Source organism: Vulpes lagopus, chromosome 24, assembly GCF_018345385.1.
Source record: "Vulpes lagopus strain Blue_001 chromosome 24, ASM1834538v1, whole genome shotgun sequence".
NCBI classification, from domain to species: Eukaryota; Metazoa; Chordata; class Mammalia; order Carnivora; family Canidae; genus Vulpes; species Vulpes lagopus.
The window spans coordinates 17,481,642-17,505,504 of NC_054847.1; the positions used below are offsets into that span (position 1 = coordinate 17,481,642).

Sequence of the window (23,863 nt, forward strand, 5' to 3'; positions counted from 1 at the left end):
AGGCTGCGGGCTTCGAACAAAACGAAGGCGGGGGCGGGGCGGGGCGGGGGGGGGAGCCCTCAAATCCAACGCGAACGTGGGGCGCCGCCTGTCCTGCCTCTTCCAGGTGAATCCTTCCCGGAGCCGCCGTCGGGCACAGGCTTCCCGTCGCCGACCGCTCCCGCAAGGCCTCCGAGCGCGCGGGCTCAGGCCGCAGGAAAATGGAAGGCGCGCCGAGCGCGGGAGCGAGGGGACGGCTCCGCCGCCCTCCCAGCGCCGCCGGCCTCCCGCCGCGACCTCCCGCCGGCCCCCGCGCCGCTCGCCTCCCCCCGCGTCGCTCCGCCAGCCCTGCGCCCGGCATGCACCGCGCCGACCTCTTCCTTCCCGGCCGACCCCCACCTTCGGGCGCCTCCGAATGACAGGCGGCGCGGGGCATTGTGGTCCCGAGCGTGAGAGCGAGGCCGGGGACAGGAAAAAGAAAGCAAAAGACGAGGGCGAGGCGGTAGGGCGGCCCCCCGCGCACGCGCACGGGCCGCGCCGGGGGCGAAAAGGGGCGGCGCGTGGCCTACGGCGAGCGGAGTGGGGCGGGGTCGCGCGGCCTTGGCGGGGAGTCCGCGAGCCGGGAGGGGAGGGGGGCGGGCGAGGGAGCGGGCGGAGGAGGAAGTGTCATGGCGTCGGGCCGTGGAGCTTCTTCTCGCTGGTTCTTTACTCGGGAACAGCTGGAGAACACGCCGAGCCGCCGCTGCGGAGTGGAGGCGGATAAGGAGCTCTCGTACCGCCAGCAGGCGGCCAACCTCATCCAGGACATGGGACAGCGTCTCAATGTGTATCCTTTCCTGTTCCCGGGCCTCCGCCGCTCACGCCCTGTTCCCCCTCGCTGTTCGCCGGCTGCCGGGCCTGCCGCCCCGCGAACATGGCGCCACCGCCTCGGCCCCGCTCTGCAGGGCCCCGGGCTCGCCGTGGGGGAAAGGCGGGCGCGGGCTCGGGCTCGGGCTCGGGAGGCCGCAGGCGGCCGGGGAAGGAGGCGAGGAGAGCAGCCCGGGAACGCGGGCCGGGAGGCGGCGTTGTGTAATCTGTTTGGGGCCGCGCGTGGCGGCGGCGGGGGAGGGGAGCGGCGCGGCGGCCGAGCGGAGTCTCGGGGATCCTCGCAGGGAAGGGGTGGCCGCCCGTGGTCGGAGGAGGAGGGGTGGAGAGGCAGGAGGGCAGGCGGGCCGCGGGGCTCGAGCGTCCTCCGCGGCCGCGCCTCGCCGCGCCGGTGTGATGGCGGGTCTCGTACCTTGGGAGCTCCCTGGAGGTCTTTATGTTCTCGGCGTGGTTCTGTGCGCGCGCGCGTTTCAACTGTCTGATGTGGAGTTTCCTCAGTCACAGCCATTGAGAAGTCCTTCCCGGGCTTGCTTAATAGCAATATTGGAGTGAAAGGCTCAGCGCTGAGTGTTGCTGTTGGCGTCGAGCCTACCACCCCCACCACCATCCCCACCCCGCCTCCCCCCTCGCGGGGTTTTGTTTTTTGTGTATATAGTGTTGGGGTTGGTTCGGAGCGAAGGGTAAGCGTTGGAAAAACACCGTAGATCGGGAATTTTCCATCAGAATCGTTTTCGGAAATGGGATCTTGGTTTTTTTTTTCTCGGATGTTTCCTAAATGTTACGTTCCAGCTCTCAGCTTACAATAAACACTGCGATTGTTTATATGCACAGGTTCTATATGCACCATTCTTTCACCAAATTCAATAGAAATGTAAGTACCCTTTTATTGTTTGTGTTTACCATAGCCAAGTGTTGAGGTAAACGGATACGCACAGAAAAGTTGGTCGTGGGTTTTACTGTTGGATTTAGTGCTCCAAATTAATAGTGGAGGTAAACCGCGTGAAAAGCATTTTGCTTGAAATGCAAAATATTTCTGGTTTGTTTTTTTAATGATGACAAGCTGCGGGGCACTGTGTGAGGCTTTGCCAGGTTTTTGAGCTAATAAAAGATAATAAACGTTTATTTACTCAAAGAGCTGTTAATCGGTATTCGTTTAAATTTTATACTTTTGAGTAAGTTCAGATAGTAACGGGCATTGTATTTTGGCCTAGTTATTCTGTTGTACATGTTAAATGCGTTGGACTCCTCTGTTTCAAATACTGTGATTTGGGCTTAATTGTAACATTGTTTTTAAATGACCCTTTGAAAGTTAAATGTCTAGCAGAAATACCTCGTTTGCTAGCAGTTTCTCAAGGTGTCAGCGTTCCTATTTATCACAGCATTAGTTGTCTGCTTCTATTTTTTGGTGACTTAGACATAAAGTTATTACTTCAGACATACAGTTTAAGAGGTGTGCACGTGTGTAATCAGTTTTGAAGTAAAACTTATCCTCCAAGACTAAAGAACGTAACTTGTAAATCTGGAAGAATTGAGTTAATACCATTTAGTTGAATTTTTTATTTTACGTTGTGAAAGGTATGAGTTTGGTGTCTGTGCTTCTCAGAGTAACATACATACCTTGTTGCATCTGTTAACAGAAAATTGCCCATATAGAAACATTTAAGTCTGTTGTAATTGTCGCTATCTTTTTTGCTCTTTTTTTATCACAGCTGTTTTTAGAATGCTATTCTGAAAGGTGTGTGTAGAAAAAAAAATGGACCGTGGAAGGAAGACTTTATGCTATTTGTAGATGGTCATTAGGACCTTTTTGCTAAGAAAACAGTCTTTGAAAAGGTCCTTAAAATATTTTTTTCTAATTGTAAGGACCAGCTTCGTAGCTTAGATTGATTCCTATTTTAATCTCTTCTGATCATAAGATGTTTTGGTTTCCTGCAGCCTCCTTTTCTTCTCTTTCTCATTTAAAGCTACAGGATTCTTGTTCCGTTTCCATTTTCCTAGTTATTTCTTGCGCACTTAGAAGGTCAGTGATAGTGTTATGGAAGAGAGAGGAAGCCCCTTTGACAATAATATTTAGATTGAGAGAAATATATTTTTATATAAATTGGCTCCAAAGGCAGTTGTAAACTAACCAATACTAATATAAATGTGACTTTCCTTAAGTAGCCTTGGATAATGCTGGTAGAAATCACAAGTCAAAATAGTTCTGGAGAATTTTGATGTGGCTACAGATGTCCCATCTGCTCAAACAGGCTTACTTTTCTACCTCCAGTAAATGATCTCATCACAAGACTATACTTCTCTTTTTGAACCCTCCCTCTTTCATAATTTGTCTCTATGGCCTAGGTGGTGTGCTTTAAAACAGATCTTGCTTATAGCCAAAATTCACAGCTTTAACTTTAAATTGACTAGTGAAGTCCAGGTCACTTGCATTCTTTCACTAATTAAATGCCATCATTCAATAAAAAACCAAAGTATTTTTATAACCCCGTTTAATGTCTTAAAAATGTACGAAGGTAAACTTCAGCATTTTACATTAAAGTGTTACTAACAGGATAATTGAAAGCTGATGTTAATTTCTATTTGAAAAAGTAACATTGCACCCTTCATATCTAACTGTTGTCTTTTTCCTTTGCTATTTTATCAAAAGTGGTTTTAATATTTGTATTGGTGCACTTGCATCAATTGCACAGCCTCACTCTTTTATCTTTTTTTTTTTTCCCTATTCTTTTAGGGTGAAGGGGGTGGTCTCAAATTGAATGTGAGTCACTTTTAAATTCATACTTCCCCACATCATTGGGAAAATTTTTCTTGTAGGTTTATAATGGAATGTCATAGTAAACTACAAAGAGCATGTATTTTACCACAAAGTAAACTGAACACCATTCAGCAAATTAAACCCTAACAAGCTTAAATTTTAAGATGCTAGTAAGAAACTATATCTAGCTTTATAATAAATGCCATGCGTAATTATATTAAAATGTTTAATGTTTATGTGGGTTCATTGTATTTTCCCACGTTGATTAAAAGTAAAATACCCCCTAAAATTTAAGTGCTACTGTTTAAGAATAAAATCAGTGTCAAGATGTGTTGGTAACCCAGAAACAGTCTTTTATCGTTGAGTTTTACTGTGATTATCTCTTGGAGGGTTGGATCACTAACAGCAGTAAATGACTTTTATATAAACCGAGATAAGTCTACCCTTTGCTCACTGGATGCAGTGAGGTTTATGTAATTGGGGTTAGTAATTAAAGAATGGCCTTGCAGCATCAAACTCCAGATAAATCTAGTAAAGAATAAAAGCCCTGGTGCCAACAATGCCTCCCCAAGTTATATACTGTGGGAAGACGTCCTCTTTAGTGTCAGTCTTAGAATAAATATTGACCCAGTTTCTCTTAGAAACTCTGTTCATTAATTTGGTTAGTCAAGTTCATGATGCATTTTTTTCTTATATTAATTCCAATTCTAATGAATTCTCTTAAGATCAGGTTGTAAAGAGCATACTGTTTTCTGGTTTTGGTGGTCACGGTCTATTCTCATAGCACTTCTCAAAATCACATGGTCATTTTAATCTTCTCTTAAGTTTCCTTAGTCCCATTGCCTCTTTTTGAGCGGCAGCTGTATAAGAATATTCCAGATTTAAATGTATTGTAGTTCTTATTTAATATATTGTATTTATGCTAAGGTTCCAAGAGTACACAGTTAAGGACAATATTTAGGACTGATGATTTTAAGGAATGACTATAATTTTAAGAATGCATCATCTAAGTCATATTTACATTTTGTTTTATACATCTAAGTTACAATTATTAGTCAGCTACTGTACATAACCAAACTTGTATTTTTGCTTGGACTAAAATTTGATTACCACTTTTTGCTTACAGTCTCTCTACTCTTTCTCATTTGACTTGACTATTGGCTAGTAGATGTCTTTTGAAAATTCGCATTCCTTTCTTCCCCTAGAAAGACTTAAATGAGGAAAGCTGTTCTTGTATCTATCTACAGAAATGCCCATAGTCTCTGTTCTTTTTTTTTTTTTTTTTTTTAAGATTTTATTTATGTATTCATGAAAGACCCAGAGAGAGAGGCAGAGACACAGGCAGAGGGAGAAGAAGCAGGCTCCATGTAGGGAGCCCGACGTGGGACTCGATCCCGGGTCTCCAGGATCAGGCCCTGGGCCGAAGGCAGGCACCAAACTGCTGAGCCACCCAGGGATCCCCAGTTCTTTGATAATATGGCATCTACCAATATAATTGTTAAGAATAGTCTTTGCAAAAGAAATTTATTCAAGACTTTTTTAAAAGTAGATTTTATCCAGTTTACACTAATTGTGCTTATTTATGCTAAAATTGTCATACATGATTGCCTCTTGTGAAAAACATTGGTTAGCTAAAGGATTTTGTTTATATTTTTATTGTGTAAGCCCTAAATTTCTCTCAAATGTAGTAATGTAAATGAAGTTAAATGTAAAAATGTCCCCCAAAACAACATTCAGACTAGAACGTAAACGATGTAAGGACAGGGTTTTGTTTGTTTCTTTTTTGGTTTTACTCACTGTTGTGTCATCATTACTTCACCTAAAGTAGATAGTGTAGCAGCTCTTTGTCAATACGATGGATCAGATCTTATTGTTCACAGGTCTGTTGAGTAAATCCTTGTACATTTTTCTCCACATACACATTCTCTCCACATAGACAAGCTTTAAATGTTTTATTTTTGGTAACTAATATAGGCATATGGTAAATGAAAATGGTTGAAAGAGGGATATCATCAATCTCCCTCCAACTTGAATGTGTAAAACCCACTGCCCTAGAACCTGTGCTGTTAACAGTTTTTGTGTGCCTTTTCAGAAATACTTTTGCTTTGGCAAGCCTATATGTATATATCTTTTTCTGCACAAAAAAAAGTTTGTTTTGGTTTGGCTTACAGTTGTTAGAAGTCCTCTTTTGAATTGGGCTCCAAATTCCCCTTTTAGACATAGCTCAGTCTTAGTATCTATGCATTGTGCATCACTCTTTTTCCAGATTGTGCAGTCTCATCGTTTTTCATGTGACAGTGATCTGACAGGTTTTAAGACAGGTGCAGTTTCAGCTCTTCATGAAGCATTCCCAAGATAACTCCACTCTTTGACTTCTAAGTTTCTCTCTCTCTTGTTCTCTGGGTCCTGTTCACATCCTATTGCAGTCCATCTATTTGGTGTCTTTTATTGCTAGAGCATAACTGTACATTTATGAAGTGAAGGGGCGGTCATTGTAAAATACAACACAAACATAAAACCACCAAGTATATAACTTAGTGAGTTATTATAAGGCAAACCTTGTAACCAACCACGACTCAAGAAAGAGAACTTTACCATGTGCCCCATCCTTGGGTCAGCCCCTTTCCTCCCTCACAAAACAACCTATGTCCTTTTTATAGTAATCCGTTTCTTCGGTTTCTGTGTAGTTTTACCACCCAATCCCGCATTCCTACGTGCCACAGTTTAGTTTTGCCCGTTAATAAAAATTTGGCTAGTCTTTTAAGTCTCTCAATATACAAGTTATTCCTCCAACCCTTTCTTACACTTACACGTTTTATCTGTTGAGGAACCAAGGACATTGCTGATTGTCTACTAATGTTGCAGTTTATCATGTTCTTTTGTTCTTGAATTCCCTGCAAATTGCCAGTTGGATCTAGAAATTTCATCAGACTCAGGTTAGATCCCTTTGGCAAGACTACAGGTGTGAGACACCTAATTAGACACATGATGTCTTGTCGCTGTATGATGTTAGTACCTGTTAATTGATATTCAATGCCTAGATCCCTTTCCTTCGTTGTGGTACTCTATCATTCCTTCACTTATTAATTGGAATATTTTTATAATGCAACACTGTGATTCATCTACACTTAGATACCGGGTTGTATCTCATAGGAGAAAGGCAGGATGAATACATGATTCTCACCCTACATTTACCGCCTTTGTTGAAATATTCATATACATTTCATCTGTTGAAAGTATGCAGTGTAGTGGGGTTTTTTAAGTGTATTCACAAAGTTGTGTGTCAATTTTAGAAATTTTCATTACCCTAGGAAGAATCCCTACGCCCTTTGGCCATCTCCTCCCATTCTTCCCCCCACCCTATTCTGGACGTTTCCTGTAAGTGGAATCATACAATATATGGTACTTTGTGACTGACCTCTTTACTGCATAATGTTGCTAACATTTATCTGCTATAGTTTATATCAGTATATTTTTCTTGTGGACTACCGTTATACCACACTTTATATATTCATTCATCAGTTGATGGCCATTTGAGTTGTTTCTACTTTTTGGCTATTATACTGCTCCTGTGAACATTTATTTGTAAGTTTCTGAGTGGGCATTTGTTTTGGTTTTTCTCTTGGATGCAGAAGTAGAATTGCCAGACTATATAGTAACTGTACCCCAATAATCTTGGATAGCTTCCTCACTATCTGTTACAGCAAGGTGTTCCAGGCTCATCTTTCTAAGTTCTCTTCTCCACACCTGGAATGGCCATTTAAGAAAACTTTCTTTTAGTAGGAATTGGTATTTCAAAAACATGAGCTAGACACTAGAGATATGCATTGTTACTTTGTTGGTCTTATTTCTAGGCATCTGCAATGAACAGTGCGAAAATATATAGTATGGCAAATATATATTTACTATGTACAGGATATATTCAATGTTTATTATTCATTTACATGTTAAATGTGTGATATGAAGTATATATTAGCCAGATTTTTTTTTAAAGATTTTACTTATTTAAAAAAAAAAATAAATAAAAAAAAATAAAAAATAAAAAAAAAAAAAAAAAAAAGATTTTACTTATTTATTTATTCATGAGAGACACACACAGAGAGAGAGAGAGAGAGAGAGAGAGAGGCAGAGACAAAGAGGCAGAGGGAGAAGCAGGCTCCATGCAGGAAGCCCAGGACTCGATCCTGAGACTCCATGATCACACCCTGAGCCAAAGGCAGATGTTCAATCACTGAGCCACCCAGGCGTCCCAACCAGATTTTTTTTAATGTATACTTTAAATATTTGAATAGTTCGCTGATTCAAGATAGCAACAGCATTTTTTACTTAACCTCTACTGTGGTGCATTCCTATAACCTTTCACACCAAAATTGTAGCTCTTAAGAATGTGGGATTAGAGAATTTACCCATCGTCACTCATTAACTTAACCCCACATTACACCAGTCTTAGAAGAGCAGTACTATCACTACCAGTATAATTACTGAGAACAATAAAATGTTTTTGTTTTGCTATCTCCTTTCACCCCTAGTTTTTCATTTTTTATTTATTTTTTAAAGATTTTATTCGTTTATTCATGAGAGACACAGAGAGAGAGGCAGAGACATAGGCAGAGAGAGACATCCACAGGGAGCCTGATGAGGGGCTCAGTCCCAGGACCCCGGGATCACAACCTGAGCCAAAGGCAGACTCAATCACTGAGCCACCCAGATGCCCCACACCCCTGGTTTTTAAAGTCGGACCGGCTAAGTTATCTTAAATAACTATCTCAAAACACTCCCTTTTGGGATCCCTGGGTGGCGCAGCGATTTAGCGCCTCCCTTTGGCCCAGGGCGCGATCCTGGAGACCCGGGATTGAATCCCACGTCGGGCTCCCGGTGCATGGAGCCTGCTTCTCCCTCTGCCTATGTCTCTGCCTCTCTCTTTCTCTCTCTCTCTCTCTCTCTCTCTCTTTCTCTCTTTCTGTGTGACTATCATAAATAAATAAAAATTTTAAAAAAAACTCCCTTTTAATCCTTAATCTTAGTTCTACAAGTAACTATTTTTGTTCACTACCAGTGCTTCTGTTGAAGTCCCTAGTTATTTTGATTGAAGTTCTCTTGAAGATCATGAAAATATTCTCTGAATCTTTGCATGTTGATAATAGTTTATTTGTGACCTTTATACTCAAGGTCAGTTTTGCTGTGTATAAAATTCTTGGCTCACACTCTTTTTTTAGGTATCTTAAATATATAACACCTTTTTTTCCTGGCATAAAGCACTACTACTAGTAGTGATCTAGTTTTCTTAGGGCCAAAGGACTTTTTTTTTCCTTTATAATCCAGTAATTTTACTACAGTATATCATGATGTTGTTCTGGGTTTATATATACTCAGGTGTGTGATGTGATCTTTCAATATGTGACTTCATATCTTTTTTACTTTTGTGTTTTGAATCCTTAGTGTCTCTTGGAGGTGTGTTACTGTTTTAATTTTTTTATTGTAGTAAAATATACATAACGTTGAAATTTATCATTTTAACCATATTTAAGAGTACAATTCAGTGGCATTAAGTGCATTCGCATTGTTGTGCAAATATCACCACTATCTATTTCTAGTACTTTTTTACTTTTTCAAATTGAAATTCTGCTCATTAAACAAACTCCACATTCTCCCCTTCTTCAGCCCCGGGTATAACCACCATTCTATTTAACCTATGATTTTCATTTAAGTGGAATTGTACAATATTTGTCCTTTTTGTATATGTGTTTTATTTCACTTAGCATAATGTTTTCAAGATTCATCCATATTGTAATATGTGTCAGAATTTCCTTTTTAAGGCTGAATGTTACTCCATTCTATGTATGAACCACAGTTGGATTCCTTTTATCTTTTGGTTATTGCCAAATAATACTGCTGTGAAAGTGAGTTTACAAAAATCTGCTTAAGTCCTTGCTTTCAACTCTTCAGTATACCCAAAAGTGAAATTACTGGATCACACTGTGATTCCATGTTTAATTTTTTTTTTTTTTTGAGGAATTACCATACTGTTTTCCACAGCAATAGTAGTATCTTATATTTGCATTAGCATCACACAAGGGTTCCAAGTTCTCCGTGTGCTCACCAACACTTGCTCTTTCTGGTTTTCTGATAATAGCCATCCTAGTGAATGTGAAGGTGGTAACTCGTAGTTTTAATTTGCCTTTCTCTGATGACTAGTAATAGGTTTAGCATCTTTTCATGTAGTTACTGGCAATTGGTATATTTTCTTTGGGGAAATGTCTAACCAGTCTTTCATCTATTTTTTTATTGTTTTTTTTTTTTTCTTAAGTTATAGGAGTTTCTTATATATTCTGGATATTACTCTCTTTATCAAATACGTGATGTGCAAATATTTTCTTTCATTCCATGGTCTGTCTTTTCACTTTTTTGATGCACAAAAGTTTTTGATTTTAATAAAACCCAGTCTACCTATTTTTTCCTTGTGCTTTTGGTGTCATTTCCAAGAAACTGTCAAACCCATCATGGAGCTTTTCTCGTTTTCTTCTAAGAATTTTATAAGTTCAGTTCTTATTATTTAGGTCACCAATACATTGTGATTTCATTTTTGTATATGGTAAGAGCTAAGGGTATGATTTCATTCTTTTACATATGGATATCCAATTTTCCCAATACCATTTGTTGTTTTTTTTGTTTTGTTTTTATTTTTTTATTTTATTTTTTTTTTGGAGCAATTCTTTCTAGTGTGATTTTGTTGCTTAGGGTTAACTCTTCCATTTTTTCTTACAGTATCTTTGTATGGCCTTAATACTTTTCAATTACATATACAGAAATAATAGCTTGCCTTCTGAGGTTCCCTGGCTGTGTTCCCCTCCCTCATTTTTATCTTCTCTTTGTCTTCTTCCTATCCTGCCAATTCTGCTTTGGTTCTCAAAAGTTTCTCTTCAGTGTGGAGTTCTGGAAAAGAACCTTAGAAGATCAATTTGAAAAGTATGTAGAAGTTAGCTTCAACCCCTTAAGCCCTACTCTAGGCCTCTGGATAAAATTGGACTTGACAAAATTCCTCTCAAATTCAGCTACTGTTCCCAATTGTCACACCATGATTTCCAGTTGATGTCTGTGGTCTATTTTGGGGCTCTTTTATCAAGTCCAGCAAATGCCCCATCACTTTCCTTTGCTTCTTGTTGCATAGATGCTGTTACTGGGTAGGTATTGTGGCTACATATTTGCCAGTTTTGTCCTTAACCTATTTGTATTTGCCAGGTAGTTTGGTTATAAATATCCATGGGCTTTTCCTTTTGTTTCCTTGTTACTCTGCTTTACTATGGGGATTTGATTACCACCTCTGCCACTATCTTCTCAGAGTCTTCAAATAAGACTTTGAAAGGTAATTCTTGGTCACTTTAAGAGAAGATACACTAATTCCCAAATGGAAGTAGACTGTCATCTAAATGTACAGTTGACCCTTGGGTTTGAACTCCATGGATCCATTTATACACAGATTTTTTTTTCAATAAATATATTGGGAAAATTTTTGGAGATTGCAGCAATGTGGAAAAAAAAAACCTCAGTGACAAACCACATAGCCTAGAAATACTAAAAATTTGAGAAAAATGAGGTATTGTGAGACTACAGTATATAATGCATACACTTAGTATGTTGACTATGTTACCAGTAAGACTTCCAGGCAGCAGTAGGCTACTAGTAAAGTTTTGGGAGAGTCAAAAGTTACATGTGTATTGTTGGGGGGAGTGGCATTACCAACCCCCACATTGTTGAGGAGACAACTCCCCTTTATAGGTTGAAGTCCTTCTAAGAAGATAAAGATATTTTTTTTTAAGGATAATTAAGTCACTTGAACTTCTTTCTGTTAAAGAAGGAACATGATCCGGGACACCTGGGTGGCTCAGCAGTTGAGCGTCTTTAAGCTCAGGGCGTGATCCCAGGATCCAGTCCCACATTGGACTCCCTGCATGGAGCCTGCTTCTCCCTCTGCCTCTGCCTCCACTTCTGTGTGTGTGTGTCATGAATGAATAAATAAAATCTTTAAAAAAAAAAAAGAAACGTGACCCATCTAGAGACACTTTATCAATAGACCTAAAAAGTATATGTGATATTCTTGATTGTTTTTTTGTAAATTAATTCTGAAAAGAACTCTAGAAAGTTCTCCCACAAAACTTCAATGTTATTTTGAAACATGGCACTCTGACTAATTACAGGGACGTTGTCTGATGTAGTGTATTGGGCTGTATGTTATAGAAGTCTTTATAAATTCTTTGTGAGGTAGCTTCTTCCTCCCTCCCAAATTAGATGATTGTAAAAGGTTCAAATCAAATCTTTTCTACACACGCACACACACACGCATTTTATGTCAGTTTTGATAGTTCATATATTTCTGTGGTAGCTTTAGATCATTTGTCTCAGAAATAAGAAAGCATTTTATACAGTTAGGTAATGTAGTATATCTAAACCAATTATGTTTACATTAGAACCATAGAGCAGATTTTTACATTAACAGATAGGCATTGAGTTTTTGCATTAGCTAAAACATAGAGGTCTCTGTGTAAAGACCACATAGTTTATAAATGAACTTTGAAGGCAGAACAGGAATTCTGAAGATGTTTTTAGTGGTTAAAACTGGGTATTGTAATTTTTTTAAGGGAAAATCAAATTGCTATATACTCCACAATGGAGGAAATGATCGAAATCTTACCCACTCTACAAGTAGTTTGGGACATAAATTTAAAATTTTATTCTTAACTAAATTACAGCTCTAGATATAAGGCTGTTAAGTATTCCATATATGTTCGGATTTATGAGAAAGCATGTAAAATGAAGTTCCTCTTTAAATTATTTGAGTCTGATATAAAAAAAATGAGGACTGTAAAAGTTCACCTGCTTATTGAGCATTAAAATGTTTAAGTATTACAACTTTAATGACTTTTACTTTGTTATATGATACTCTGTGTTTACGTGACAAGTTATTCCACAAACATTGATGCATGTTATGTGACAGTGTGCAAAGAAGGAATGAATTTTTAAATAACAGTATTTTTCCTAAGGAACTTACATTCTTGTAAAAGAGGAAAAAAATTGTCTTTCTACTGTGGGAGTGACTAGGAACAGTAATCAATTTGGCATCACAAAATAGCCTATGTACATTTAATATATTTCTGTCTATTTCATATCATTTTGATAATGTTTTTTCTTCAGAATGCGAATTGTGGGTTTAAACCTCTACCAATCATACAGCCACCAACTAGACGTGGTTAATTTCATTTCTTTACTGTTAACATAGTTCCTGGGAAATTTTTAATTACATTCGTGGCTCACATTACATTTCTATTTGACAATGTTGATTTGGGCTATAAACCCAAAAGTAAAACCAGTTAACTAATGAAAAATATAGACGTTTTTATCTGTCAAGAAGATTACTTTGGGAATTCACACTGTAGTAATTTATTCTATGAAGAAATTTGCACATTCAAGCTAATTTTAAATAGAGGCCTCGTTCAGAAGTTGAAACAATGATGATGCTTCTTTTCTCAAAAATCTTGAGATCATGAGATTGTTGTAGTTTCATCCTTTGGAAAAAAATAGCTTTGAGTAAGGAAAGGAAGTTGTGAGGTTTTGGGGGGTACTCTAAATGGTACATTGATTCAGAAAAGATAAGTGAATTTTTATAAGCTCCACACATCCTTAGAATTTTTAGATTGTTTGTATTGCTCTACCTCAGTAATATCTGTTTAGAATGACTAATAGGAGTAGCTGTTTGAATTAACAGTATGGTTCACTTTATGTAGACTTTAACATCTGTTCAGATTATTTTTGTTAAATGTTTTCTGAAATAATTACATAATTTTAATGTCAAAGTTCAATGTTGTGGGTACCTGGGTGGCTCAGAGTGTCTGCCTTCAGCTCAGGTCATGATCCAAATCTTGGGATCAAGTCCTACAATTGAGCTCCTCTCAGTGGAGAGTCTACCTCTCCCTCTGCCCCTCTCCGCTTGTGCTCACTCTCTCATTCTCTTTCAAATAAATAAAATCTTTTTTTTTTTAAGTTAAATGTTTAAGAAATGATTTTTAGTATACCTTCTAAACAGACACATGATTTTACTTTTATTTTTTTTATTTTTATTTTTTTTAAATTTTTATTTATTTATGATAGTCACAGAGAGAGAGAGAGAGGCAGAGACACAGGCAGAGGGAGAAGCAGGCTCCATGCACCGGGAGCCCGACGTGGGATTCGATCCCGGGTCTCCAGGATCGCGCCCCGGGCCAAAGGCAGGCGCCAAACCGCTGCGCCACCCAGGGATCCCTGATTTTACTTTTAAATTAACAAATATGCTATAAAGTGATACAGGGTTAACATGAATGTCATTTACCAGTGTTTGGTTGTACTATGATTAACTTTTTGGTTTCCTAGAAATTTCCTTGTTGGAAATAATTTAAAGGGGGATGTCTTCGACTTAAGCTTATTTTTGAAAAAAAGCTTTAGGGACGCTTTGGTAGCTCAGTGGTTGAGCGTCTGCCTTCGGCTCAGGACGTGATCCTGGAGTTTCAGGATCGAGTCCTGCATTGGGCTCCTGCATAGAGCCTGCTTCTTCTCCCTCTGCCTATGTCTCTGCCTTTCTCTGTGTCTCTCATGAATAAATAAATAAAATCTTTTAAAAATAAATTTTTTAAATTTTTAAAAGGCTTTAGGGACACACCCAGTGGCTCAGTGGTTGAGCATCTGCCTTTGACTCTGGGCATGATCCTGAGCCCAGGGATCAAGTCCCACATCAGGCTGCCTGTGAGGAACCTGCTTCTTCCTCTGCCTATGTCTTTGCCTCTCTCTCTCTGTCTCTCATGAATAAATGGATAAAATCTTCAAAATATATGTATAAATAAAAGCTTTATTGAGATAATTCATGGACCCTAAAATTCACCTATTCAGAATGCACAACTTAATGGGTATATTTATAGAGTTGTACAGCTATCATCACAATCTAAGTTTATAATAATCTCGTCGCCCCAAAAAAGAAACTGTACTAATTAGCAGTTCACTGATTTCTCTCCCCCTTTCAGATATATTCAGCCTTTCTCTGTCTCTCAACAGATTTGCTTTTTTATACATTGCATGTAAATGCAATTATGTAATGTGGTCTTTCGTTTATCATAGTGTTTGCAAGATCCATCCGTGGTGTAGCATGCATCAATGCTTCATTCCTTTTTCCTGCTTAAACAACATTCCATCCATCATGTGGCTATACCTCATCTTATCTATCAATTGATAAACATTTGGGGTATTTCCCACTTTTTGGCTATTGTGAATAGTGCTGCTGTGAACATTCCTGCACAAGTTTTTGTGTGGACTTAGATTTTTGTTTCTCTTGGGTATATACCTAGGAGTGGAATAGCTGGGTTGTATAGTAACTCTAGACCTCAGTAATCTTGGAAAGCTTTGTTTGTTTTGAGATTTTATTTATTTTATTCATGAGAGACACAGGTGGAGGGAGAAGCAGGCTCCCTGCAGGGAGCCCAATGCAGAACTTGATCCCGGATCCCAGGATCACCACCTGAACCAAAGGCAGATGCTCAACTGCTGAACCACCCAGGCATCCCTCTTGGAAAGCTTTTTAAAAAACATTTTGAGGAGTTAACCACAGTTTTCCAAAATAGCTGTACCGTTTTACCCTCCCAACAAGCAGTGTTTTAAGGGTTCTGCTTTCTCCACATATTTGCCATTTGTTAATTTCTGTATGTCTTTTTAAAATTATTATTGTAAAAAAAATTATTGTAACCATTTTATGGGCATCCTTAGGAGTATAAAGTATTGTCTTGTGGCTTTGATTTGTATTTCCATAATGACTAGTGTTATTAAGCATCTTTTCATGTGTTTATTGGCCATTTGTAGTAACTTCTTTGGAGAAATGTTTATCTCTGTCCCTTGGGGGAAAAAAAATAGGCTACATGCCAGACAGAACTTGAACTCATGACCCTGAGATCAGGTTGGATGCTTAACTGACTGACCCACCCTAGAGCCCCTCTACCTTTCTCATTTTTTATTTTTCTTTTTCTTTAAGATTTTATTTATTCATCAGAGACACAGAAAGAGGCAGAAACACAAGCAAAGGGAGAAGCAGGCTCCATGCAGGGAGCCAGATGTGGGACTTGATCCCAGAACTCCAGGATCATGCCGTGAGCCGAAAGCAGATGCTCAACCACTGAGCTACCCAGGGGTCCCCTTTCTCATTTTTTAAATTACATTGTCTCTCTATTAAATTGTTGAGAGTTTTTCATATATTCTGGATACCAGTCAGTCCCTTATCAGATATAGGATTTGCAAATATTTTTTCCCCTTCTATGGGTTATCTTTTTCATTTTGCTAATGGTTTCATCTATAAAACATGAGTTTCATTTTTTAGGATTTTTCTTCTGTCCTTTGTACTTTGATGTCCTGTCAAAGAAAACATTGCTTGATCATGAAAATGTGTTTTCTTCTAAGAGTTTTATAGTTTTAGGTCTATGAGGCATTTTTTTTAATAATAAATTTATTTTCTATTGGTGTTCAATTTACCAACATACAGAATAACACCCAGTGCTAATCCCGTCAAGTGCCCCCCTCAGTGCCCGTCACCCAGTCACCCCCACCCCCTATCCACCTCCCCTTCCACCACCCCTAGTTCGTTTCCCCGAGTTAGGAGTCTTTATGTTCTGTCTCCCTTCCTGATATTTCCCACACATTTCTTCTCCCTTCCCTTATATTCCCTTTCACTATTATTTATATTCCCCAAATGAATGAGACCATATAATGTTTGTCCTTCTCCGATTGACTTCACTCAGCATAATACCCTCCAGTTCCATCCACGTAGAAGCAAATGGTGGGTATTTGTCGTTTCTAATGGCTGAGAAATATTCCATTGTATACATAGACCACATCTTCTTTATCCATTCATCTTTCGATGGACACCAAGGCTCCTTCCACAGTTTGGCTATTGTGGACATTGCTGCTAGAAACATCGGGGTGCAGGTGTCCTGGCGTTTCATTGCATCTGTATCTTTGGGGTAAATCCCCAACAGTGCAATTGCTGGGTCGTAGGGCAGGTCTATTTTTAACTCTTTGAGGAACCTCCACACAGTTTTCCAGAGTGGCTGCACCATTTCACATTCCCACCAACAGTGTAAGAGGGTTCCCTTTTCTCCGCATCCTCTCCGACATTTGTTGTTTCCTGCCTTGTTAATTTTCCCCATTCTCACTGGTGTGAGGTGGTATCTCATGGTGGTTTTGATTTGTATTTCCCTGATGGCAAGTGATGCAGAGCATTTTCTCATGTGCGTGTTGGCCATGTCCATGTCTTCCTCTGTGAGATTTCTGTTCACGTCTTTTGCCCATTTCATGATTGGATTGTTTGTTTCTTTGGTGTTGAGTTTAATAAGTTCTTTATAGATCTTGGAAACTAGCCCTTTATCTGATATGTCATTTGCAAATATCTTCTCCCATTCTGTGGGAGAAAACGAAAAGGTTGTCTTTTAGTTTTGTTGACTGTATCCTTTGCTGTGCTGCAAAAGCTTCTTATCTTGATGAAGTCCCAACAGTTCATTTTTGCTTTTGTTTCTTTTGCCTTCGTGGATGTATCTTGCAAGAAGTTACTGTGGCCGAGTTCAAAAGGGGTGTTGCCTGTGTTCTCCTCTAGGATTTTGATGGAATCTTGTCTCACATTTAGATCTTTCATCCATTTTGAGTTTATCTTTGTGTATGGTGAAAGAGAGTGCTCTAGTTTCATTCTTCTGCATGTGGATGTCCAATTTTCCCAGCACCATTTATTGAAGAGACTTTCTTCCAATGGATAGTCTTTCCTCCTTTATCGAATATTAGTTGACCATAAAGTTCAGGGTTCACTTCTGGGTTCTCTGTTCTGTTCCATTGATCTGTGTGTCTGTTTTTGTGCCAGTCCCACACTGTCTTGATGACCACAGCTTTGTAGTACAACCTGAAATCTGGCATTGTGATGCCCCCAGATATGGTTTTCTTTTTTAAAATTCCCCTGGCTATTTGGGGTCTTTTCTGATTCCACACAAATCTTAAAATAATTTGTTCCGACTCTCTGAAGAAAGTCCATGGTATTTTGATAGGGATTGCATTAAACGTGTAAATTGCCCTGGGTAACATTGACATTTTCACAATATTAATTCTGCCAATCCATGAGCATGGAATATTTTTCCATCTCTTTGTGTCTTCCTCAATTTCTTTCAGAAGTGTTCTATAGTTTTTAGGGTAAAGATCCTTTACCCCTTTGGTTAGGTTTATACCTAGGTATCTTATGCTTTTGGGTGCAATTGTAAATGGAATTGACTCCTTAATTTCTCTTTCTTCAGTCTCATTGTTAGTGTATAGAAATGCCATTGATTTCTGGGCATTGATTTTGTATCCTGCCACGCTACCAAATTGCTCTATGAGTTCTAGCAATCTTGGGGTGGAGGCTTTTGGGTTTTCTATGTAGAGTATCATGTCATCGGCGAAGAGGGAGAGTTTGACTTCTTCTTTGCCAATTTGAATGCCTCTAATGTCTTTTTGTTGTCTGATTGCTGAGGCGAGGACTTCCAGAACTATGTTGAATAGCAGTGGTGAGAGTGGACATCCCTGTCTGGTTCCTGATCTTAGGGGAAAGGCTCCCAGTGAGAATGATATTTGCTGTGGGCTTTTCATAGATGGCTTTTAAGATGTCGAGGAATGTTCCCTCTATCCCTATACTCTGAAGAGTTTTACTCCTGAAGATCTGAATACTCCTGAAGATCAGGAATGGATGCTGTATTTTGTCAAATGCTTTCTCTGCATCTAATGAGAGGATCATATGGTTCTTGGTTTTTCTCTTGCTGATATGATGAATCACGTTGATTGTTTTACGAGTGTTGAACCAGCCTTGTGTCCCGGGGATAAATCCTACTTGGTCATGGTGAATAATTTTCTTAATGTACTGTTGGATCCTATTGGCTAGTATCTTGTTGAGAATTTTTGCATCCATGTTCATCAGGAATATTGGTCTGTAATTCTCCTTTTTGGTGGGGTCTTTGTCTGGTTTTGGAATTAAGGTGATGCTGGCCTCATAGAACGAATTTGGAAGTACTCCATCTCTTTCTATCTTTCCAAACAGCTTTAGTAGAATAGGTATGGTTTCTTCTTTAAACGTTTGATAGAATTCCCCTGGGAAGCCATCTGGCCCTGGACTCTTGTGTCTTGGGAGGTTTTTGATGACTGCTTCAATTTCCTCCCTGGTTATTGTCTATGAACCATTTTTAATTAGTTTTTGTTTATGGTGTAAAGGGGACTGACTTCCTTTTTTTTTTTTTTTTGCATGTGGATATACAGTTGTCTCGATACCATTTATTGAAAAGATTATTTTTTTCTCCATCAAATTAAATGTTTACTTCTGGAATCTCTATTCTATGATCTTTATGTCTTTCCTTATACTATTACCACATGGTCTTAATTACTATAACTTTGTAGTAAGTTTTGAAATCAGGAAGTATAAGTCTTCTGACTCTGTTTTTCTTTTTTAAGATTGTTTTTGCTATTCTGGGTCCCTTGCATTTCCATAGGAATTGTAAGTCAGTTTCTACAGAAAAAAAGTTGAGATTTTGCCAAGATTGTGCGAATCTGAGATCAGTTTAGGGAATACTGTCCATGATATGAAGTCTTATGTAAAATTAGTTATTTGTTAAGCCATCTGAAGGAAAGTGAACTTTTAAAGATTTATTTGGAATATTTGAATACATATTCTATCCAGCTTGTTTCACAATAATCTTATGACTCTTGGCCTGTGGGGAGCTTACAAGGGAGAGTGGAGGCTTAAGTACAAAATGCTACATGTACTTTTTAAGTTGAATTTTTTTCATTTTTGTAACAGATTCATAATGGTAACATAGGCTCCCTAAATAAATTTTTAAATGTCAGGTTACATTAAGCATTTAAATACTTTTAAAAAATCATGTAATTACTCTATGGAAGTCAGGCCTTATTCTTTAAATGATCACTGCTTTTCAGCAGTACTGAATACTAGTATTTTTCTGTCTGTATTACACCAGCTCTCTTTTAGATGTAATTAGAAATCCCAAATAATATCTAACCTGAAGACTTTTTTATTTCTCGGTATAAATTTAGTGTTGACAACATTACACTCATGCATAATTATATGTGTAGGGAAACAACAAATACCAGACTGAGGAAGTGACATTTTCTCTAATACTGGAATGTCAGTCTTTTCAGTGCATCAAAATTAAGGATATAAACCGCTTAGCCTTGTACTGGAATTTAAATGGTCAAGCTTAGTGATCTTTGTTACGAACAAATGAACATTTTGACTTATTCTATTTTCTTCTTTTTTGAATGGCTGTTACCCCCTTATTATGACTGTTTATACTTACTTTTTCCTATTCTAAGACCTTTGTGAGCATCTTCTAAAGTAATGCCATTACCATTTTTCTTCAACTATAGCCTTAGGCATGTGATTTCCCAGTTGTGACCTGTGATAACTAGAACTAATTGTATATTGATTAGTGAAGCCTTTTGAAGGCACAGGAAAATAGTTATCCTAGTCCTAAGGGTGGGGGAATTTGGGGACAGTTAAGGAACAGGGCAGAAGTGGCTTCATTGGCCTGTAGGGCCTAAAGATGAAAGAAACATAAGAACAGATTAGAATAAGCCTATTGATGACATATTAGCAAATAGAAGGTGGACATGGAAGTCTTTGCTTCTTTTAGGACTCTTCTGAATTAGGAAATTTAAACTTGAGTGATAAAGCAGCTGTGGCTAGTTCATAAATACAGATGTACACAAAAGCTGTTTGCACAAAATTAATTACTGAAAGAATAAAGACCAGAATGATTCATTTGAAGCTGACTGGTACAGCCACCATCAGTGATTTAGAAATTACCCAGGCATTTGTTAATTCAAACTGACCTTGCTTCCAAATACCAAGGTTGAAACCATCAGTGGAGAGTGAAGAATGTCAGCAGTGAGGGCATCAAGAGCAGAAAGGGGACAGTGGCCAGGAATGGGCAGGAGGAGAAAAGATGGAGAAGCAGATTCAAGAGGTAGGAATGGAAACAAAGGGGGAGAAAAAGAGAAGGGAGTGAAAACAACTGGAGGGAGAAAGGACAAAAGGAATATTGATGCGTAATCATTGTAGTCATGTGTGTCACCATTTTAGTGTATCTGAATCAGCTTAGGATTACATGGAATCTTTAAAGAATTGCGTTTAACTGTGAAAGAAAGATGATGAGCGAGAAAGAAGGGAATTTTTAAAAGCATGTTAAATCACTTTTTAATTATAAGATCAGCATTAGCAATACACAGTTGTTTACAACATAGTAATGATAATACTTGAGTCCTATTACTCTGGGGCACTATTCTAAGTGCTTTACATATATTGATTCATTTAATCTTCATCATAATTTTACAAGCAGATACTATTTCTCCCATTTTACAGATGCGGAAACTGAGCCACAAAGAGAATAAGTAATTTGCCTAGGCTAGTCAGATAACAGAGCCAGGATTCCACTGAGGCAGCCTGACTACTGTGCTACAGCTGGCTTCATCACCTCTACCTCCCCCTCTCCATGATTTGTATGGTATATTTCTGTAGAAATTTGTCTTGTTTTGAGAATGTAATATCCCTTTGAAATAGTTGTACATCTGCTAGGCTGACAAATTCTGGACACTATTTAAAAGTCAGTTTTATTTCCTTTAGTTATAGTAATTTGAGAAAGTTTATTAAATTAGATAACCGAACGCAAGATGGATAGTGCATGGTTCCTCTCCCCAGTGAACTAAATCTCAGTTTGTAGTTGTTTGCTCATTTGAACCAAGTATCTATTCCAGTATTGGTGTGAATTCTTTGACTGAACCAAGTTTACATTCACTAATTTTTGTTGCCTTCAAAAGCATACTTAACCTTTAAAAGCCACAGACCAACTAATAATATAGCCATTACTTAAAACTTTTGGAATTCTTTTCCTTTCAATAAGTCATACAACAAAATCAGCTGTCTATACAAAAAAAGCAGAAGTACCTAGCTTGATTATTTTCCTTAGTCATCCTTAAAGTTAAAGCCTCACATGGATATTCGCAAAGTATTTATCTAAAAAGGTGTTTTGTTTTGTTTTGTTTTTACAGCCCTGATGGAGTAAAATGTTTGCAGGCTGTAGAGGAGGAAATGTGAATGGAGTTAGTGGATTTCACCAGGAACTTTGGAAGAGTGTTGGGTATTAGTGTTGCACTGGAGGAGGATGAGAATTGAGCCCTATTTAGAGGGAACAGAAAGACTTCTGTGAGGAGTGTGGGTAAATAAACCAGGAATCTACCCTGAAGATCATTGCTTAGCTCTCTGAACATTTAATTTTTTAATTATTCGTAGAATCTTAGAACCATTCACTAGTACACATACTTTGTTTCCATTGAGACTACTTGTAAGGAGAAAAACTGTGTGGTTTGAAAGTATTTCTTGATATTATTGAGGCTTACAAAAAGTCTGAAGAGAATGAAGCAGTGACTGGGAATCCTAAGAGATTTTACCAAGAAGAACTCATTGGAGACTATTAGAGGTATCTTTTGTAGACGAGTAAGAGAAATCCTGGATCATCTGGCAGTTAGGAAGGAAGTTTAAGTATTGAGTTCAGTCTAATTTGGCATTTGACTTGAGCCTGTATTGCTTCACTCTTTAGTAAATAGTTCCAGCATTTGATGGCTGGCTCAGCTATTCCCCTCTTAAACATGAATTAGATAAAAAGTGAGAGATTGTGGGAAACTGAGAGTATCTTCATTGTTTCTTGCATTTCTTACCTTGGTTTTGGCTCTTAGATTTTTACTGTGGGATTTGGAATACTTTGAATTTAATATCGGTGCCTTTATATTTACATGTGGATTATCCACATAGCATTCATTTGGCAAATATATTGAACAGCAGCTGCACAATGGGAGACAATGGGAACGTGAATGAGTAATTCAGTCTCTATATTTAAGCTGCTCCTAGACTGGTAGGGCAGACAAAATTAATAAGCCAGAAGTTAGAATACAGTGAAAATACAATAATAGAAATATGCAGCTTCCTATTGAATAAGGAAGGGTGCTTCAGTCTGACTCGGGAATTTTCCTTAGAATGAGGTAAGCCTTTAAATAGAAAAGGAATTAATCAAACGAAGTAGGTAGCAGTATTGGAAATCTTTAGTATGTGGAAGAAATAACTGAACACTCTCTTGTACTCTCTCTTTCAGAAAAACCCATGCATGACTGCTATTTAGCTGGTATTTCAAGAATATTAACTAATTTTGATGTTGCATAACTAAATCTGTTGTAAAAAATAACATTAGTTTATTCTAAGTCTTTGAAAACTAAGAAGTTGCTTTTTTGAGCATTCTCAATTTTTACATCTTTTCCTTGTAATTTTAGTTTTAAAAGATGGAAATAAGTTGAAAGTTCAAGTTGAAATTACTCAGTCCTTTTAAGGTAACATTACTGGTTGTTCGGAGCCAAACTCACTTAATTTTAGGTCTGTTTTAAACATGTATACATCAGGAAGAGAATTTCTTGAAGTCGTTTTTACTCCATTTACTCAATAGCAAATGCAGTTGGACTAGGAAGGTCCCTTTCAGATCCAAAAATCCAGTGGTTAAATTTCATGGCTCGGCATTATTTGTAAATTATTTTAAAAGAGAAGAGAGTCCACTTTTTTGTATCAGAAAATTTCCCTTCATGTTAACTACCCAAATCATGTAGCATGATTTATATCTCTTTCTCTCCTCCCCTCCCTCTTTTGGCATTGTTTCTATATAATGATTGATAATGCCCCATACAGTGAGACTCAGACGTTCATCTCTTAGAAAATAATGAATCTGACTCTTGAGATTTAGAAATCATCTTCCCATGAGAAATTTCTTCTGTGTAATCTTAGGTTATTTGAATTTAGAATAAGCATATTTTCTGAGTCTGCAATTAATTTGGTTTATTAAACTAACTTTTTGGGTAAATATTGGTCAAAATTGATTTCTCTTAGTATCTTTGTAGAGTTATGTTCTTATACTTCAATCCCAAGAACATAAAACTTACTAAAGCTAAAAAAAATTGCTTACTTCTTGCTCTCCTGTTGGCAATGTTTCTACTCTATTGATTTATCTTACATGTTATGTCCTGGTTTTAAAAAGCCACTTTTAATACTGCTGTAGTGAAGTAATAGAGACACTAGGTGGCAATTTCACATTCCAAATCTTCCAAATCTTTGCCTTATAGAACCTTTTTCTGTCCCAAAGGCAA

At 38.2% G+C, this 23,863-nt stretch overlaps 1 protein-coding gene across 5 annotated transcripts in view; it reads left to right on the top strand.

Annotated features, from left to right (window-relative positions):
• The first annotated feature begins 542 nt into the window (after positions 1-542).
• The window catches only part of CCNT2 (cyclin T2), a 44,264-nt gene continuing 20,943 nt past the window's right edge, over positions 543-23,863 (top strand). The window contains exons 1-3 of one of the 5 annotated variants that reach the window (XM_041739470.1): positions 1,638-1,714; positions 21,045-21,186; positions 21,731-21,897. Coding sequence is in view for 2 of the 5 variants with exons in the window: in XM_041739468.1 (XP_041595402.1) it covers positions 648-805; positions 1,633-1,714 (240 nt within the window). In the remaining 3 variants the exon portion in view is untranslated. Of the gene's footprint in view, positions 806-1,632; positions 1,715-21,044; positions 21,898-23,863 lie in introns of those variants that run through there. The other 4 variants (XR_005985441.1, XM_041739468.1, XM_041739469.1 and 1 more) reach the window with 4 other exon arrangements.